The sequence below is a fragment of the Carcharhinus amblyrhynchos genome, chromosome 3 (genome assembly GCF_965287045.1).
Source record: "Carcharhinus amblyrhynchos chromosome 3, sCarAmb.v2.hapA, whole genome shotgun sequence".
NCBI lineage: Eukaryota > Metazoa > Chordata > Chondrichthyes > Carcharhiniformes > Carcharhinidae > Carcharhinus > Carcharhinus amblyrhynchos.
This window is the reverse complement of record NC_137326.1, coordinates 70580497-70596985: the sequence shown is the minus strand read 5'-3', so window position 1 is coordinate 70596985 and position 16489 is coordinate 70580497. Positions and strand designations below refer to the sequence as shown.

General features: G+C 39.7%; 1 protein-coding gene across 9 annotated transcripts in view; it reads left to right on the top strand.

Annotated features, from left to right (window-relative positions):
• Nucleotides 1–16489, top strand: part of farp2 (FERM, RhoGEF and pleckstrin domain protein 2) — a 222184-nt gene that overhangs the window by 185919 nt on the left and 19776 nt on the right. For 8 of the 9 annotated variants that reach the window (XM_080185083.1, XM_080185054.1, XM_080185069.1 and 5 more), the window contains exons 22-23: nucleotides 4207–4227; nucleotides 8855–8937. In XM_080185083.1, the coding sequence (XP_080041209.1) occupies nucleotides 4207–4227; nucleotides 8855–8937 (104 nt within the window). The remainder of the gene's footprint in view (nucleotides 1–4206; nucleotides 4228–8854; nucleotides 8938–16489) is intronic. The other variant, XM_080185077.1, reaches the window with a different exon arrangement.

The following is a 16489-nucleotide window of genomic DNA, read 5'->3' as shown; positions in this document are numbered from 1 at the left end:
ATCTCAGAGAAAATGAAGGTGATGTGGGAAGGCAAAAAACATGGAATGCCATATTTGTTAGGAGAAAGCAAGAGATATTAATAAAATAAAGAGAGGCAAGAAATGTTCTAACAGAGGGCAGGAGCTTGGTGGGGCAGAGAGAATGGCTGCTAACTTTTCTTTGCATTCTGTCCTGGAGGAGGGATTATTCTAGTTATGGGAGGTGACACGTAAGTTTTAGCTGGATTTGAGTTTCACGTTACTGTTTTGAGCATAAAAACCACCAAAATACCCACCTAATACTTCCTTTTAACAATGGGTTTACCCTTGGTATATTAAGCTGTTCAGTCGTATTGACAAACATCTATCTACATAACTAGTACATAAGCTGTTCAGTCGTATTGACAAACATCTATCTACATAACTAGTACACAAGTTTTGTGATGTTCTAGCTTATGTTGTAAACTGTTCCAAAAAGTATAAAATCGCTGTATAAATCCTGGATTTTCTTACATGACCAGTTTAGGCATATTTCCACAAGGGATAGATGGAGAACAATCTATGCCAGAGCTTCTTGGATGTCAAAGGAGATGGAATAGGATGAAGCACAAAAAGGGTGATGAATATTAGCTTGATAATAGAAGGGAGAATCCAGCTGAATATAAAAAGTACAGGGAAGAAGTAAAAAAGGAAATAAGAGCAAAAGAGAGACAGGGTGAGAATACACTGGCTGGTTTTGTCAAAGTGAATGCAATCACTTTCTCTGGAAAAATTAACAATAAAAGGATCATCAAAGTAGCAGGGGCTGATTGGAGACCAAAATGAAGATCTGTTGGAGACAGATGGTACTGCTGAGTTACTTAATGAATACTTTGTTGAATTTTTTATCAATAGTTTGAAAAGAATTTTACTCCCAGTAATGAAAATATTGCAATGTATGTAGTGTTCCAAGAAGTGCTGGCTTGGTGAATTGGTCATTGCTAAATTGACCCTTAGTGTCAGGGGGATTAGCAGGGTAAATATATGGGTTACAGTGATAGGGCCTAGATGGGATTGTTGTCAGTGCAGGCTCAATGGGCCAAAAGACCTCCTTCTGCACTGTAGGGATTCTATGATTTTATTCTGTGAATCTCATTACTGAACTGAAGCACCTCAGAGTGTATCGTGACCTCTAGAAAAAATTGCATTTATTGCGATAATTTGAAATGTTTTGTAATATGGCTTTCAGATTTTACATGAATAAAAAAGAAGAGTACTTGTCAACACAGTCAGGAGTTATAACTGAGCACTGACTGCCAGTTAGCTGGAACAGTGAACAACACTTTCCTTTCCCTTATTCCTTCTCCTGAATTTCACAATTAAAATGTTTCAGAATGTAGCTGTGCTACTACTGAGGAGTTTTTTCAGTTACTCTGGGAGCAGTGCTTGTGATTTAACTCTTGTACTAAAATTACTATATCATTCTGGTTTGGCTTGTGGATGTTGCTGTGTGAAGCTTTGATGGGTTGTTTCTGCCCACGCAGGTTGGCGCAGGTACTTGTTGTCTCTTTCCCAAATATCTCCAATTATAATCTTAAGTCTCTCACATCAATACAGCAATGATTAATCTCTTAATGATTTTTCTGACAAGCATTTAATGAGTTCAGAGGGCTATCCTATGAGGAGAGGTTGAGTAGAATGGATGTATTAGATTCTTTGGCGTTTAGAAGAATGAAAAGTGATCTCATGAAATGAATAGAGTTCTTAAGAGGACTTTAGAAGGAAGATGATGAGGGATTGCTTTACCTGGAGAGTATAGAACATGGGGTTATAATCTTTGGACAAGGGGTGAGACATTTAGGACTGAGGTGAGGAGAATTTCTTCACTCTGAAGGATCTGAATCATTAAAGTTCTCCATTCCAGAGTCTGTGGCTGGCCATTTATTTAGCATACTCAACGTAGATATTGATTTACAGTTGAACTGTGAGGATTCAGGGATATGGCAGGAAAGTGGAATTGATATAAAAATTTAGCCATGATTTCCCTGAATGGTGAAGCAAGCTTGAGGGGCTGGCTGCTTGGCATGCCTGCTCCTGTTTCTGAAGCTCTTGTGTATTGTTATTGGACCAGATTCCAGGTGCTTGTCACACACAACACAATGCAATGAATCTCCCACTAAGCTTCATGAAATGGATTTAACAGCATAAATATCCAGCTAATTTTCAGAATTCAGTCAGGAAATTGCGACTCGCCTGTTATAAGATTGATCTTCAATTATTAACCTTTCGCTTATTCCCAGTGACTCCTTTAAAACCATCGTTAACAAATTTACCAATTTATTTACTCCTTCTATCATTCCCTTTCATTCTTTGCTTGCTCTCTTTCATTCTCCTTCTCTTCAGTTTCACTATCCTTCTCTCACTCTCTTTTGCTCTCCTGTCATCTCCTTTCACCTTCTCTCACTCCCTTCGCTGAGGGAGATCTCATAGAAACCTATAAAATGCTAATAGAACTAGACAGGGTAGATGCAGAAAGGATGCCAATGCTGGGGGAGTATAGAACTAAGGGTCAGTCTGAGGATACAGGGCAATCCTTTTTGGACAGAGATGAGGAAAAATGTCTTTACCCAGAGAGTGGTGAGCCTGTGGGATTCGCTACTACAGAAAACAATTGAGGCCAAAACATTGTATATTTTCAAGAAGGAGTTAGATATATCTTTTGGGGCTAAAGGGATCAAAGGTTATGGGGGGAAAGTGAGAACATTACTGAGTTGGATGATCAGCCATGATCATAATGAATGGCAGAGCAGGTCCGAAGGGCCAAATTCCCTACTTCTGTTCCTATTTTCTATGTTTCTTTCGCTCCTTTACTTCTTTTCTTATTCCCTTTCACTGCCATTTTCTCTCTCCCCTTTCCCCTTTTCTCTTTCCCGCTCTCCCCACTCCTCCCTCTCCCAGTCTCCTTTTCCCATTCCCTTTCACTCTGCTCCTTCAGTTTTCATTCCTCTTCACTCTGTTCCTTTCATCCATTATTTGAGGGTCAGAGATGCTAGAGTGAAAGAAATCAGTGACATTTAAGGTCAGTGATGGTGGAGGGAGATCAATGAAAATGGACATCCAGAATATCCACTCAAAATGGATTAGGAGTGCATCTGTTTCATCCATCCAAACCCTAGGCTCAAAATATTTTCATTCATGGACTTCATTAATAAACAATGAATACACTGCCCTCTGCTTAGACCCTCCTGAAAACCCATCCTGTAAATTTAGATGTCCAAGCGACACCACTGTTTCTTTCAGGCCTCATAAATGGAGCAGGTGCCTGTTGAAAATCACCCTCTACAGAACAGTCACCTTAAAACATAAGAACATAAAAACCAGGAGCAGGAGTAGGCCATCTGGCCCCTTCAGCCTGCTCCATCATTCAATAAGATCATGGGTGATCTTTTCATGGACTTAGCTCCACTTACCTGTCTGCTCACCATAACCCTTAATAACTTTACTGTTCAAAAATTCAAAAAGAATTTTTGAACAGTAAGGTTATGAAGGGTTATGGTGAGAATTTTTGAACATAACCCTCACTATAACCCTTAATTCCTTTATTGTTCAAAACTTTGAAAAGTAAGTAAATACTTTGGTCTCAGTTGCCAACATTGTTCCCCTTTACAGGTTCCATGTTTTAGGAAGAAGATAAAGGCGTTTGAATGAGTACAGAGAGGATTTGATAAAGACGTTTAAAATCATAAAGGGTTTAGACAGAATAAATAAAACTTTCCAATAGCTGAAGGATCAATAACAGGAGGACACAGATTTAAGGTGATTCGAAAGAACCAGAGATTAGACGAGAAAAAACATCTTTATGCAACAAGTGATTAGGAGTCGAATGCACTGTCTAATAGGATGATGGATACAAATTCAATAGCAACCTTCCAAAGAATATTATATAAAGATCTGCAGGAGACAAAATGTATGATATAGGGAACGTGTAGGAGGTCAGGGGTTGGGGGGCTGGGTGGGGGGTGGTAAGGTGGACTGCATTGACGAACACACTCAATGGGGTAAATGGCCTCTGCTGTACTTTTCACAATTCTAGAAACAAAGGCAGTGAAAATCACTAAAGTTATCAGCAAATGTAAGCGTTTAGCTCATCCTCAATGCCAACCCTTATTAACAAGGGTTCATTGTGCAGCAATCTCCTCACGCCAGTGTACATTATCTTTTCTTTCTTTGTATTTGCACCTTTGCCAGCTGATAGTGTTGGAGCCCCCGGTGAGTATTGACTTCTGAGGATATTCTGTGGAAGTGGAATCTCCTTGGTTCTCACAGCAGCTGTTGAATTAAGCAACAACTGCTCAGTGTAAATCCTGTTTGTGCTTAGGACCTCTGTGCACAATGCCTGCAGATTTAGAAGCTCTTTGGATGTTTGAATGAAAGGCATAAATATATTTTTTAACCTCCCTTTGCCCTGACATTCTTAGTTTTGACAGATTGCTCTGTACCTTTTGTTGTATTGTTCCAAACCTTTTTACTTGATCTCCCTCTTTGCCTCCTTGCTTTACTCTCCGCTCCCCCAACTTTGCTGAATTTGGGTCTGCCTTATGTTGCTCTTAGTCTTCTGAATTGGTCTGCCACTTTACTCCCTGCTCTTATTACAATTGATTTGGTTTCTTCCCAAGCTACTTTTCTTTTAGCCAACTCAATCAAAATCCATAATTCTACTGAATTGCTCTTTATCTTGTTCTTAAACTTGTAAAATGACTCATCAATGGTCAAATATCATGACTTCCTCTTGTAGGTAATGCAGAAAGTCAGCATCTTCCACACCAGTCAATAAAGTAGTAATGTATTCCAGAAAGCTCACAACTTTCTTGGAGAAGAATTTCCTAATGTCAGCACAGTGGCGCAGTGGTGCAGTGGTTAACACTGCTGATTCACAGCGCCAGGGACCCACATTAGATTCCGAGCTTGGGTCAATGTCTGTGCGGAGTCTGCATGTTCTCCTCATGTCTGTGTGGGTTTCCTCCAGGTGCTCCGGTTTCCTCCCACAGTCCGAAAGACATGCTGGTTAGGTGCATTGCCATGCTAAATTCTCCCTCCGTATGCCTGAACAGGCACCGAGTGTGACGACTAGGGGATTTTCACAGTAACTTCATTGCAGTGTTAATGTAAGCCTACTTGTGACACTAGTAAATAAACTTAAAATCTACTCTGTTCCTATTTTGACGTAGTTTAAGCTAGTTCTCCCCAATCTATTAAACTGTGACAATCTATCAATCGGATGCTATCCAGTCCTTTAATTGTTTTATAGATCTTGATCAGGTAATTTCTTGTAATTTCAATGTCGTAAATAGACCAAGATCTCTGAAGTTATCTGAGTAGCTTACATTCTTTAAGCACGGTACCATTCTTGCATCTCTCATCTTGACCTTCTCCGGGGTCATCGTTGTCAGGAATCAAAACTAGATCTAGTATGCTAGATGCAGACTGACTAGCAACCTGTACACTGTCAAAATGGTGACCTTTGATTTATACTGAATTACCTATTAATACAGCCTAATACCATATTAGCGTTAGCTAGCACGTCTCTCCATTTTTTTGTGATCCATGCATATTAACACCAAGATCTTTCAATTGCTTTCAGTATTATTCTCTGATGTATGATATCTATTTGGTGTTGGTCCTATCAATGGACTATCAGTTCGTTGAATCTTCACAGCACTTCTGAGGTGGGCACCTAGAACTGAATGTAATACTTCAGATGGGGTCTAATCAGAGGCTTATACAATGGTAGCAAATTCTCTGTTTCTTTGCACTTTAGAACTCTCGCCCCTTGCAAATGTGGTGAACATTGCATTTGCTTTTTCGATTACCTGTCCACTAATTTATTTAGTGATTTTTGTGCATTGAGCCCAAAATCTTTGCCTCTCCATTATTCCTAGCTTTGCACCAGTTGGAAAATACTTTGATTTTCGTAGGTTCTTTCTTAAGTCCAAAATGGATGAACTTACTCTTTTCTTCACTGAACTCTATCTGCCAGTTTTCCCCATTGACTTAATCCATTAGTGGCCCTTTGCAATTTACTGCTCCCGTCTACGTTATTTACTGTACAGCCCAATGTGGTGTCACTAGCAAACTTGGATACATGGCTGTCCACTTCTTCAGCTATATCATTGGGAAATATAGTGAAACACCGAGGCCCTCGATATGGATCTTTGGGGAACACCACTAGTCACATTGTGGGCAATTGATGTACCTGTCTATATTCCGATCTCTGTCTCCTTTTTCCAAACTAATAGTTCACCTCCAATTCCACGTGCTTTTATTTTAGGTGATAGTATTTTGTGTGAAACTATATTGAATACCTTCCTGGGATCTTCATAAATAACATCATAGATTTTCCCTTAACCCACTTCATTGATGACCTCAAAAAATTCAGCTACATTTGTTCGACATGATTTACCCTTCACCAATTCATGCTGGTTCTCTCAAATCACAACGTATTTGTCCAAATACGCAATTACTCTGCCCCCAGTTAACAATTTTAGTAACTTAACAACAACAGACATGATCAATAATTTTTCTCACCTGTATTAAATATGGAGTGACATTCACAATTTCCAATCTGAGGAGATCGTTCCTCAATGAAAATAATTCTGGAAGATAGTAATTTCACTTACCTCTGTTAATGCCAGAGAGTATTAACAGAAATGGAGACTTGTCTATTTTCATTGTTTTCTATATTAGCATTTTTAAAAATGATATTTACTCTAACAAGTTTCTCACTTTGATTTATTTTTTCCCCATATCTCTGGTACTTCATTCTCATCCTCTAATCTACAGAGTAATTATTTAGCAAGTCTGTTATTTACTTATTTTTAATAATAATATCACTTAAAGGCCCACATTATTTTCAGCCACCCTATTTTACTTAACATAACTGTAAAAACATTGAATGTTTTTCTTTATATCACTTGCAAGTTTTTTTTGTCATATTCCCTTTTTTTTGCAGTCTTTACTATTTTCTTTGTATCTCTTTGCTGTTCGTTATATCTCCTCCAATCTCTGGGATCTTTGCATTTGTGTCAGCCCTTTTCGTTTTATAAGAACTAGGAGCAAGACTAAGCCATTTGGCCCTTTGCGCCTGCTCTGATATTCAGTAAAATCATGGCTGATCTTTGCGTGACTCAGCTCCACTTACCTGTCCATTCACCGTAACCCTTAATTCCTTTACTGTTCAAAAATCTATCTATCTTTGCCTTAAAAACATTCAGTGAGATAGCCTCAATTGCTTCACATGGCAGGGAATTTCACAGATTCACAGCCCTTTGGTTGAAGAAGTTCCTTCTCAACTCAGTCCAAAATCTGCTCCCCTTTCTTTTGAGACTATGCCTCCTAGTTCTAGTTTCACCCGCCAGTGGAAACAACCTCCCTGCTTCTATCTTATCTATTCCCTTCATAATTTTATATGTTTCTATAAGATCCCCCTCATTCTTCTAAATTCCAACGAGTATAGTCCCAGCCTACTCAATCTCTCCTAATAAGCCAACCCTCTCAACTCCAGAATCAAGCTTTTGAATCCCCTCTGCAACCCCTCCAGTGCAAGTATATCCTTTCTCAAGTAAGGGGACCAAAACTGTACACCTGACTCCAGATGTGGCCTCATCAGCACCTTGTACAACTGCAGCATAACCTCCCTGTTTTTAAACTCCATCCCTCTAGCAATGAAGGACAAATTCCATTTACCTTCTTAATTACCTGCTGCACCTGCAAACCAAATTTTTGTGATTCAAGCACCAGGACACACAGGTCCCTCTGTACAGCAGCATGCTGCAATTTTTTACCATTTAAATAATAGCCCAATTTGCTGTTATTCTTACCAAAATGGATGATCTCACATTTACCAACATTGTACTCCATCTGGCAGACCCTTGCCCACTCAAATTATCCATATCGCTTTGCAGATGTTCAGTGTCCTCTGCACACTTTGCCCTGCCACTCATCTTTGTGTCAGCTATGAACTTTGACACACTATACTTGGTCCCCAACTCCAAATCATCTATGTAAATTGTAAACAATTCCAACACTGATCCCTGAGGCACACCACTAGTCACTGATCGTCAACCAGGAAAACCTAGTTATCCTCACTCTTTGCTTTCTGTTAGTTAACCAATCCTCTATCCATGCTAATACATTATCTGTAATGCTGTGCATCTTTATCTCATACAGCAGCCTTTTGTGCTGTCCTTATTGAATGCCTTCTGGAAATCTAGATACATTGCATACACCGGTTTCCCAATGTACACCTTGCTCGTAATGTCCTCAAAGAGTTCCAATAAATTAATTAAACATGACCTGCCTAACATGAACTCATGCTGTGTCTTCCCAGTGGGACAATTTCTATGCAGATGTCTTGCTATTACAGAAGTTAAAGTCATTAGCCTATAGTTACCCACTTTTTGACTACTTTCTCTTTTAAACAGTGGCGTCACATTTGCTGTTTTCCAATATGCTGGAACAGCCCCAGAATTTTGATAAATTACCACGAGTGCTTTACTTTTTCCCCCGCTATCTCTTTTAGTATCATGGGATACGTTCCACCAGGGCCAGGAGACTTGTCTACCTTTAGCCCCATTAGCTTACATAACACAGCTTCTTTAGTGATAATGATCGTTTCTAGGTCCTCACCTGCCAAAGCCTTCTTGTCATCAATTGCTGACATGTTATTTGTGCCTTCCACTGTGAAGACCAACGTTATTTAATCCTCTCATTTTTTTCTGACCAAATACTTTGAAAACCTTTAGCTTTAGTCAGTTCAACTCACATATTTGCATTGGCTGAATACAGTTATTGTGAACTCATAATGTAGCCATACCAATTGTAGCTCTTTATTTTGTAGATTGAGGAAAGTGAGAATGAATGGTCTGTTCCACATTGTTTCACCATCTACTCCGCTCAGAAGACCATTGTTGTAGCAGCCAGGTAAGTGCTTCATTTACTATTCAAATGAATGAATCGTTAGCACAGATAAAAATAAATATGAATGTCCTGTTATCCATTTGGAGCCAAGGTTACAAGGTAATCAAGGCTGGGACCTAATCGTGACAGGCATTTGACATTTTAGTAAGACAGGAAGGTAAGAAAAGATCATGGCAGGAAAAGATAGTGTTGATAATTAAGGATGCTATTATAGTAGTGAGATGACCTTAGCTCAAAATAGCAAGATATATAATTAGCTTGGATAGAGACAAGAAATTGGAAAAGTGAGATGTCATTGCAGGAGCTAGACTGTAGGACAGAATATGCAGCAAGAAATATATGGGTGTGTTGGAAAGAATCTGCAATAATCCTGGGTATCTTTAATCTACACGTGGATTGGGTAAATCACATTGCAAAGGTAGCCTGGAAAATGAGCTCACAGATTATACCCAGAATAGCTTCTTAGAGAGGTACATTTTAATGTCAACCAGCGTGCAGACTATTCTAGACCTGGTAATGTGACATGATTAAGAATATAAGAACATAAGAAATAGGAGCAGGAGTAGGCCAACTAGCCCTTCGAGCCTGCCCCACCATTCAACAAGATCATGGCTGATCTGAAGTGGATCAATTCCACTTTCCCATCTGCTCCCCATAACCCTTAATTCCCTTATCTATCAGAAATCTATCTACCCGTGACTTAAACATATTCAACGAGGTAGCCTCCACCACTTCAATGGGCAGAGAATTCCAGAGGTTCACTACCCTCTGAGAGAAGTTCCTCCTCAACTCTGTTCTAAACTGCACCCTCCCCTGTTATTTTGAGGCTGTGCCTTCTAGTTCTGGTTTTCTTTCTAAGTAGAAAGAATCTACCTCTATCCTATCTAACCCCTTCATTATCTTGTAAGTCTCTATAAGATCCCCCCTCAGTCTTCTAAACTCCAACGAGTACAGGCCCAGTCTATTTAATCTCTCCTCATAAGCTAACCCCCTCATCTCCGGTATCAGCCTAGTGAACCTTTTCTGTACTCCCTCCAAGGCCAATATATCCTTTCGCAAATAAGGGGACCAAAACTGCACACTACTCTAGTTGCGGCCTCACCTGTACCCTGTACAGTTGCAGCAAGACCTCCCTGCTTTTATATTCTATCGCCCTCGCTGTAAAGGCCAACATTCCATTTGCCACCTGCTGCACCTGCAGACTGGGTTTTTGCAATTCGTGCACAAGGATCCCAGGTCCCTCTGCACCGTAGCATGCTGCAATTTTTCACCATTTAAATAATAATCCCTCCTACTATTATTTCTTCCAAAGTGGATAACCTCACATTTGCCAACATTATACTCCAACTGCCAGGTCCTCACCCGCTCACTCAGCCTATCCAAATCTCTCTGCAGACTTTCCGCGTCCTCCACGCAATTCGCTTTTCCACTCATCTTCGTGTCATCAGCAAATTTTGTTACCCTACACTCAGCCCCCTCCTCCAGATCGTCTATGTATTTGGTAAACAGTTGAGGCCCCAGCACCGACTCCTGCGGCATGCCACTAATCACCAACTGCCAACCAGAATAGCACCCATTGATACCAACTCTTTGCTTCCTATTAGATAGCCAATCCTCAATCCACGCTAACACTTTACCCCCAACTCCGTGTACCCTAACCTTCTGCAGCAACCTTTTGTGAGGCACCTTTTCGAACACCTTCTGGAAATCTAAAAACACCACATGCACTGGTCCCCTCTGTCTACTGCTCTAGTCACATCTTCATAAATATCCAGTAAATTCGTCAAACACGACTTCCCTTTCATGAATCCATGCTGCATCTGCTTGATCGAACTGTTCTTTTCTAGGTGTCCTGCTATTTCTTCTTTAATGATGGATTCTATCATTTTCCCAACTACGGACGTTAAGCTAACCAGCCTGTAGTTACCCGCCTTTTGTCTGCTACCTTTTTTAAACAGCGGCGTAACAGTAGCTGTTTTCCAATCCGCTGGCACTTCTCCAGAGTCCAGCGAATTTTGATAAATAACTACTAACGCATCTGCTATTACTTCTGCCATTTCTTTCAGAACCCTGGGATACATTCCATCTAGTCCTGGGGACTTGTCTACCTTCAGTCCCGTTAGTCTATAAAGCACTACCTCTCTAGTAACAGTAGTTGTATTAAGAACCTCATCTCCTACCAACCCTCTATTTTTAATATTCGGTAAGCTATTTGTGTCCTCCTCCGTGAAGACCGACACAAAAAAACTTATTTAAAGTCTCAGCCATTGCCTCATTTCCCACTGTTAAATCCCCCCTCTCGTCCTCCAAGGGCCCAACGTTCACTCTAGCCATTCTCTTCTTTATATATTTGTAAAAACTTTTACTATCATTTTTTATATTTAGAGTCAGTTTAGCTTCATACTCTATCTTTCCTTTCTTTATCGCTTTCTTAGTCATTCTTTGTTGTTTTTTAAATCTTTCCCAGTCTTCTAATTCCCCACTATTTTTAGCCACTCTGTATGCCTTGCTTTTTAGTTTAATACTCTCCTTTATTTCCTTCGATATCCATGGCTGGTTATCCCTTTTCTTACAGTCCTTCTTTATCATCGGAATATATTTTTGCTGACTACTGAAAAAATCTCCTTAAAAATCTTCCACTGTCCCTCAGCTGTCTTACCAACCAATCTGTGCCCCCAGTGTACATTAGCCAATTCCGCCCTCATCTTATCATACTCCCCTCTGTTCAAGCAGAGGACACTGGTTTGGGACCCTACTTGCTCACCATCGATCTGTATCAGAAATTCAACCATATTGTGATCACTCATCCCAAGAGGATCCCTCACAAGAAGATCCCTAATTCTACCTGCCTTGTTACACAGTACCAGATCTAAGATAACAGGCTCCCTCGTAGATTTTGTAACATACTGTTCAAGGAAACTATCCCAACAGCATTCCAAGAACTCTTCCTCAAGCCCATTGTGTCCAACTTGAGTCAACCAATCAATGTGCAGGTTAAAATCCCCCATGATTACCGCTGCTCCATTTTTGCACGCATCAATTATTTGCTTGGTTATAGTCTGCCCCACCTCAAAGTTATTATTTGGGGGCCTATAGACCACGCCCACCAGTGACTTTCTCCCCTTACTATTCCTTATCTCCACCCACAACGATTTCACATTTTGCTCTTTGGAGCCTATATTGTCTCTCACTACCACCCTGATATTATCCTTTATTAACAGAACTACCGCACCTCCTTTTCCTTCCTGTCTATCCTTCCTAAATGTCTGATACCCCTGGATATTCAGTTTCCAGTCCTGGTCACCCTGTAACCATGTTTCCATAATGGCCACAAGATCATACCCATTTGTGCTGATTTGTGCCATCAACTCATTCACTTTGTTTTGAATGCTGCGAGCATTCAGGTAAAGTGTCTTTATGCCAGCCTTTATCTGGACCCGATTTGTAGAAACAGTACTAACCTCTCCTGTGCCCTATACTCCTTTTAATTAGTGGAATGTCCTCAACATTAACCTGCACTCATACACTCTCTTTTACTTTTAATTTTGTAATTCCCCATACCCCTGCACCCTTCCCCCCACTAATTAGTTTAAAGTCCTATCTACAACCCTAGTTGTACGATTTGCCAGGATTCTGGTCCCAACAGGATTCAGACGAAGACCATCCCATCTGAACAGTTCCCATCTGCCCCAATACTGGTGCCAATGCCCCATGAATTCGAACCCATTCCTCCCACGCCAATCCTTGAGCCAATTAAGAATCTCATGGTAAATGACATTCTAAGTGACAGTGATTGTAACGTGGTAGAATTTTGCTTTCAGTTTGAAGATGAGAAATGTGGGTCTAAGTTTGGTGTTTTAAATTAGGGCAGAATAAAAAGGCAGAGTTGGCTGAAAGTGAACTGGAAAAATAAGTTATAAAAAAGGAAGTAGAGATACAGTGGCAGGCTTTTAAGGAGATATTAAATAACTCTCAGTAAAGATTTATTCAAGTGAGAAAGAAAGAGTGTTTGACAAGGATGCATCAACCATGGCTAAATATGGAAGTTAAGGATAGTACTAAATTGAAAGTTATACGTACATTTTAGCAAAGGTTAGTGGCAGGTCAGAAGATTGCACAGATTTTAAGACACAGCAAAGAATGACTTAAAAAAGAGAGTATTAGAGAAAATAGGTAGAAGTATAAAGATAGCTAGTAAGAGTTTCTATAAGTAGTTAAAAGAGTAACTAAAGTGAATGTTTGTCCTACAGAGAGTGAATCTGGCGAATTAACAATACAGAAATGACAGAAGCATTCAATGGGTATTTTGTGTCTGTTTTCAATGCTAAAATGCTTAGAAACTTCCCAAAATTATTTGAAAATCAAGGGGAGAAACAGAGGGAGGAAGTAAAACATCATCAAGGAAAAGTTTCTGGACAAGCTATTAGACCTAAAAGCTGACCAGTCTCAGGTCCAGATGGACTGCACACTGGGGTCATAAAATGAATGGTTGCAGAGATAGTTATAATCTTTCTAAATTCCTTAGATTCTGGAACAGTCCCAGCAGATTGAAAATTAGCAAATGTAGCACCTTTATCCAACAAAGTTGGGCAAAGAAACAGGAAATTATTGACCAGTTAGTCTAACATCAGTCATAGGAAAATTTACTAGAATCCATTATCATGAAATTTGTAGCAGGATACTTAAAAAATCAGAATGTGATCAGGCAGGGGAAATTTGCTGTTGTGCAAAGGAAATTATGTTTAACAAATTTATTAGACTTCTTTGAGGGAGTAACAAGCAAAATAGATTAGGGAACCTGTAGATGTGGTATATTTGTATTTCTAAAACGGAATTTGATAAGGTGCCACTTCAAAGGTTACTACACAAAATAAGAACTCATGCTACAGGAGTAACATATTAGTATGGATAAAGGATTGATTAGCCAACAGGAAGCATAGAGTGTAGGGTTACTGGCTATTTTCCAAGTTTGTAAGTTGTAACTAGTGGAATGCCACAGGGATCAGTGTTGGAATCTCTTCCAAGGAAGAGACTTGGGCGGAATTCTCTGACCATGGCCCCTGCTGAGGTGCTCCTGTTCCGCTGCATGAGATTTAGCTAAACGCCAAATTCTCCATTCTCACTGGCAATGGTAAAGAGGGGGAGCATGTGAAAGTGGAGAATTCTGGCCTGAATGTAGGGGGGTAGCTAAATTTGGTGCTGACACCAAGAAAGGTGGGGAAATAAGTTGTTAATTGGAGGTACTGAGTTCACAAAAGGATAAATTAAGGCTCAATGAGTGGGCAAAAAAATTGACCGATGGCATATAATGTGGGAAAATGTGAACTTGTCTACTTTAGCAGAGAGAATACAAAAATAAAGGAAATGACAGAAATAGAGAGAGCTTGTCAAACTTTCTGGTACATGGATTTGGGTGTCCTGGTGCACGAATCAAGAAAGCCTGCCAGTACAGCATGTAATTAGGAAGGAATATTAATATATATTGTAAGGAAAATGGAATATAAAAGTAAGGAAGTTTTACTGCAGCAATACTGGGCCTTGGTGGGACTACATGTGGGAAACTGTATACAGGTTTAGCCGCTTATTTGAAAAAGAACATGATAGCATTAGAAGCAGTTCAGAGAACGTTCACTTATTCCTGGGATGAAGGACTTATCTTATGAAGAAGGGTTGAGCACACGTTTAGAAGAATGAGAGGTCATTTTGAGGGGACTTGATAGAGTGGGTAATAGGAAGATCTTTCCTTTTATTGGGAAATGGGAACTAAGGCCTTCCTTTTCATACAGAGATAAGGAAACTTTCTTTTCTCTCTTAGAAGATTCTTAGTTTGGAATTTCCTAGCCCAGAAAACAGTCACTGAAGTTATTCAGGGCTGAGTTACTTAGATTTTTGACAGACAAGGGAATCTTGGGTTGTGGGGAATAATCAGGAAAGTGGAGCTGAGACTCCAGATCAGTCGTGATTGTATCGAGTGACAGAAGAGGTTTGAAAGGCTGAATGGCCTCCTCCTGTTTTTGTATTCATATTATGCTTATTGGGGTTTGAAATACTTTTAAACTATCTACTTTCAATGATTACCACGTTCAGCTCTTTCTCACAGTCAAACAATGGATCAGAATTGGTGATATGGAATGGTATTGAATCCATGGCATCACTCTCCAGATAAACAGGGATTGCGTCAGGGCACATCACAAAAAATGGATGAGGTCTGATTGCAAAGTTAATGATTGAGGGGATGATTACTTTCTCAATAGAGGTACAAGTATGACTACAGATATTCCTTTGGATATAGATGGGGTTGGGCTTATCCAGAAGTTTTCTTCCTCAAGCAATAAATTAAGTGTTGGAACAACCTTGGCATCTTATTCTTTTGATAACACTGAAGGGCTGAGTGGTGTCTCTGACTATCCCAACTGAGCGATTATTCACTGATATAGTTCTATGCCACATTTGCAAATACAGATGTGTATGATAACATGGCTGTATGTAGATTTAAGTATACTCAGGTCAGAGTACACATGGGTGATTGCTGTGTACTCTGCGTGTATGCACATGTGCACTAATGTTTTAGTGCGTGACTGTGATTCTGGTACTTTGCTTATTTCATGATTATGATATGTAGAGATAAGTATTTTAGTGATCTTAAGGGTGTAAATGTAAAAATGTAAACATGTACATGATTTTCCATGCATGCATTTGAAATTATGATCACATATGCCAGCTCTTGCAACCATCAGACATTCTATAACTGGAACGACTACATCAAAAGTGACCTGTTCAGTTGCAAACTATTTTGGTATTTAATAGGTGTTGCGTGAAGCTCACTTTCCAAAAGATGTGCTGGTTAAGTGGACTGGCCATACTAAATTCTCTCTCAGTGTACCCAAACAGGCATCAGATATAGCGACTAGGGGATTTTCACAGTAAACTTCATTGCAGTGTTAATGTAAGCCTACTTGTGACTCTCATAAATAAACTTTAAACGTCAAAAAACTTAGATATGGGCAATAAATGCTAGCTATATCCAAATTCCATATATTAAAAAGGCAATGCAAGGAATTGGGCCTCAGCTATTTACAATCTGACTGAGGGGGCGGGGGGGAGGGGATGAATTTTCTATGCAACAAGCAGAAATAACTTTAGACTGGCTGCCTACGAGGAGAGTGAAAAAGGAGACATTCAATGATTTTAAAAAGAAATTAGATGGATATGAGAGAATTAAACTTAGGGGGAAAGAACAGGGTAGTGGACCCTCAGAGAGCTAGCATGAAGTCGATGGGTTAAATGGCAATGGGATGCTGTGTCTGTATGACACAGTCACTGCATCCCATTGCCAATTCCTATCAGTTAGTTACAGAGTACAATTGAGAGGTATGGACATCTTCTTAGCCTGTAATGTATGATGCAAAGATATCAGAGGTGGAAGAAAAATAAACAAAAAATGGAATCTATACCAGGGGTTCCTTGATTTATTATTTATCAGGTTTGCCAATGTAAAGGTAGCCGTGGCTTTTTTACTGCCTAAAGTTTGAAGTCACTACATATTTTTGATAGC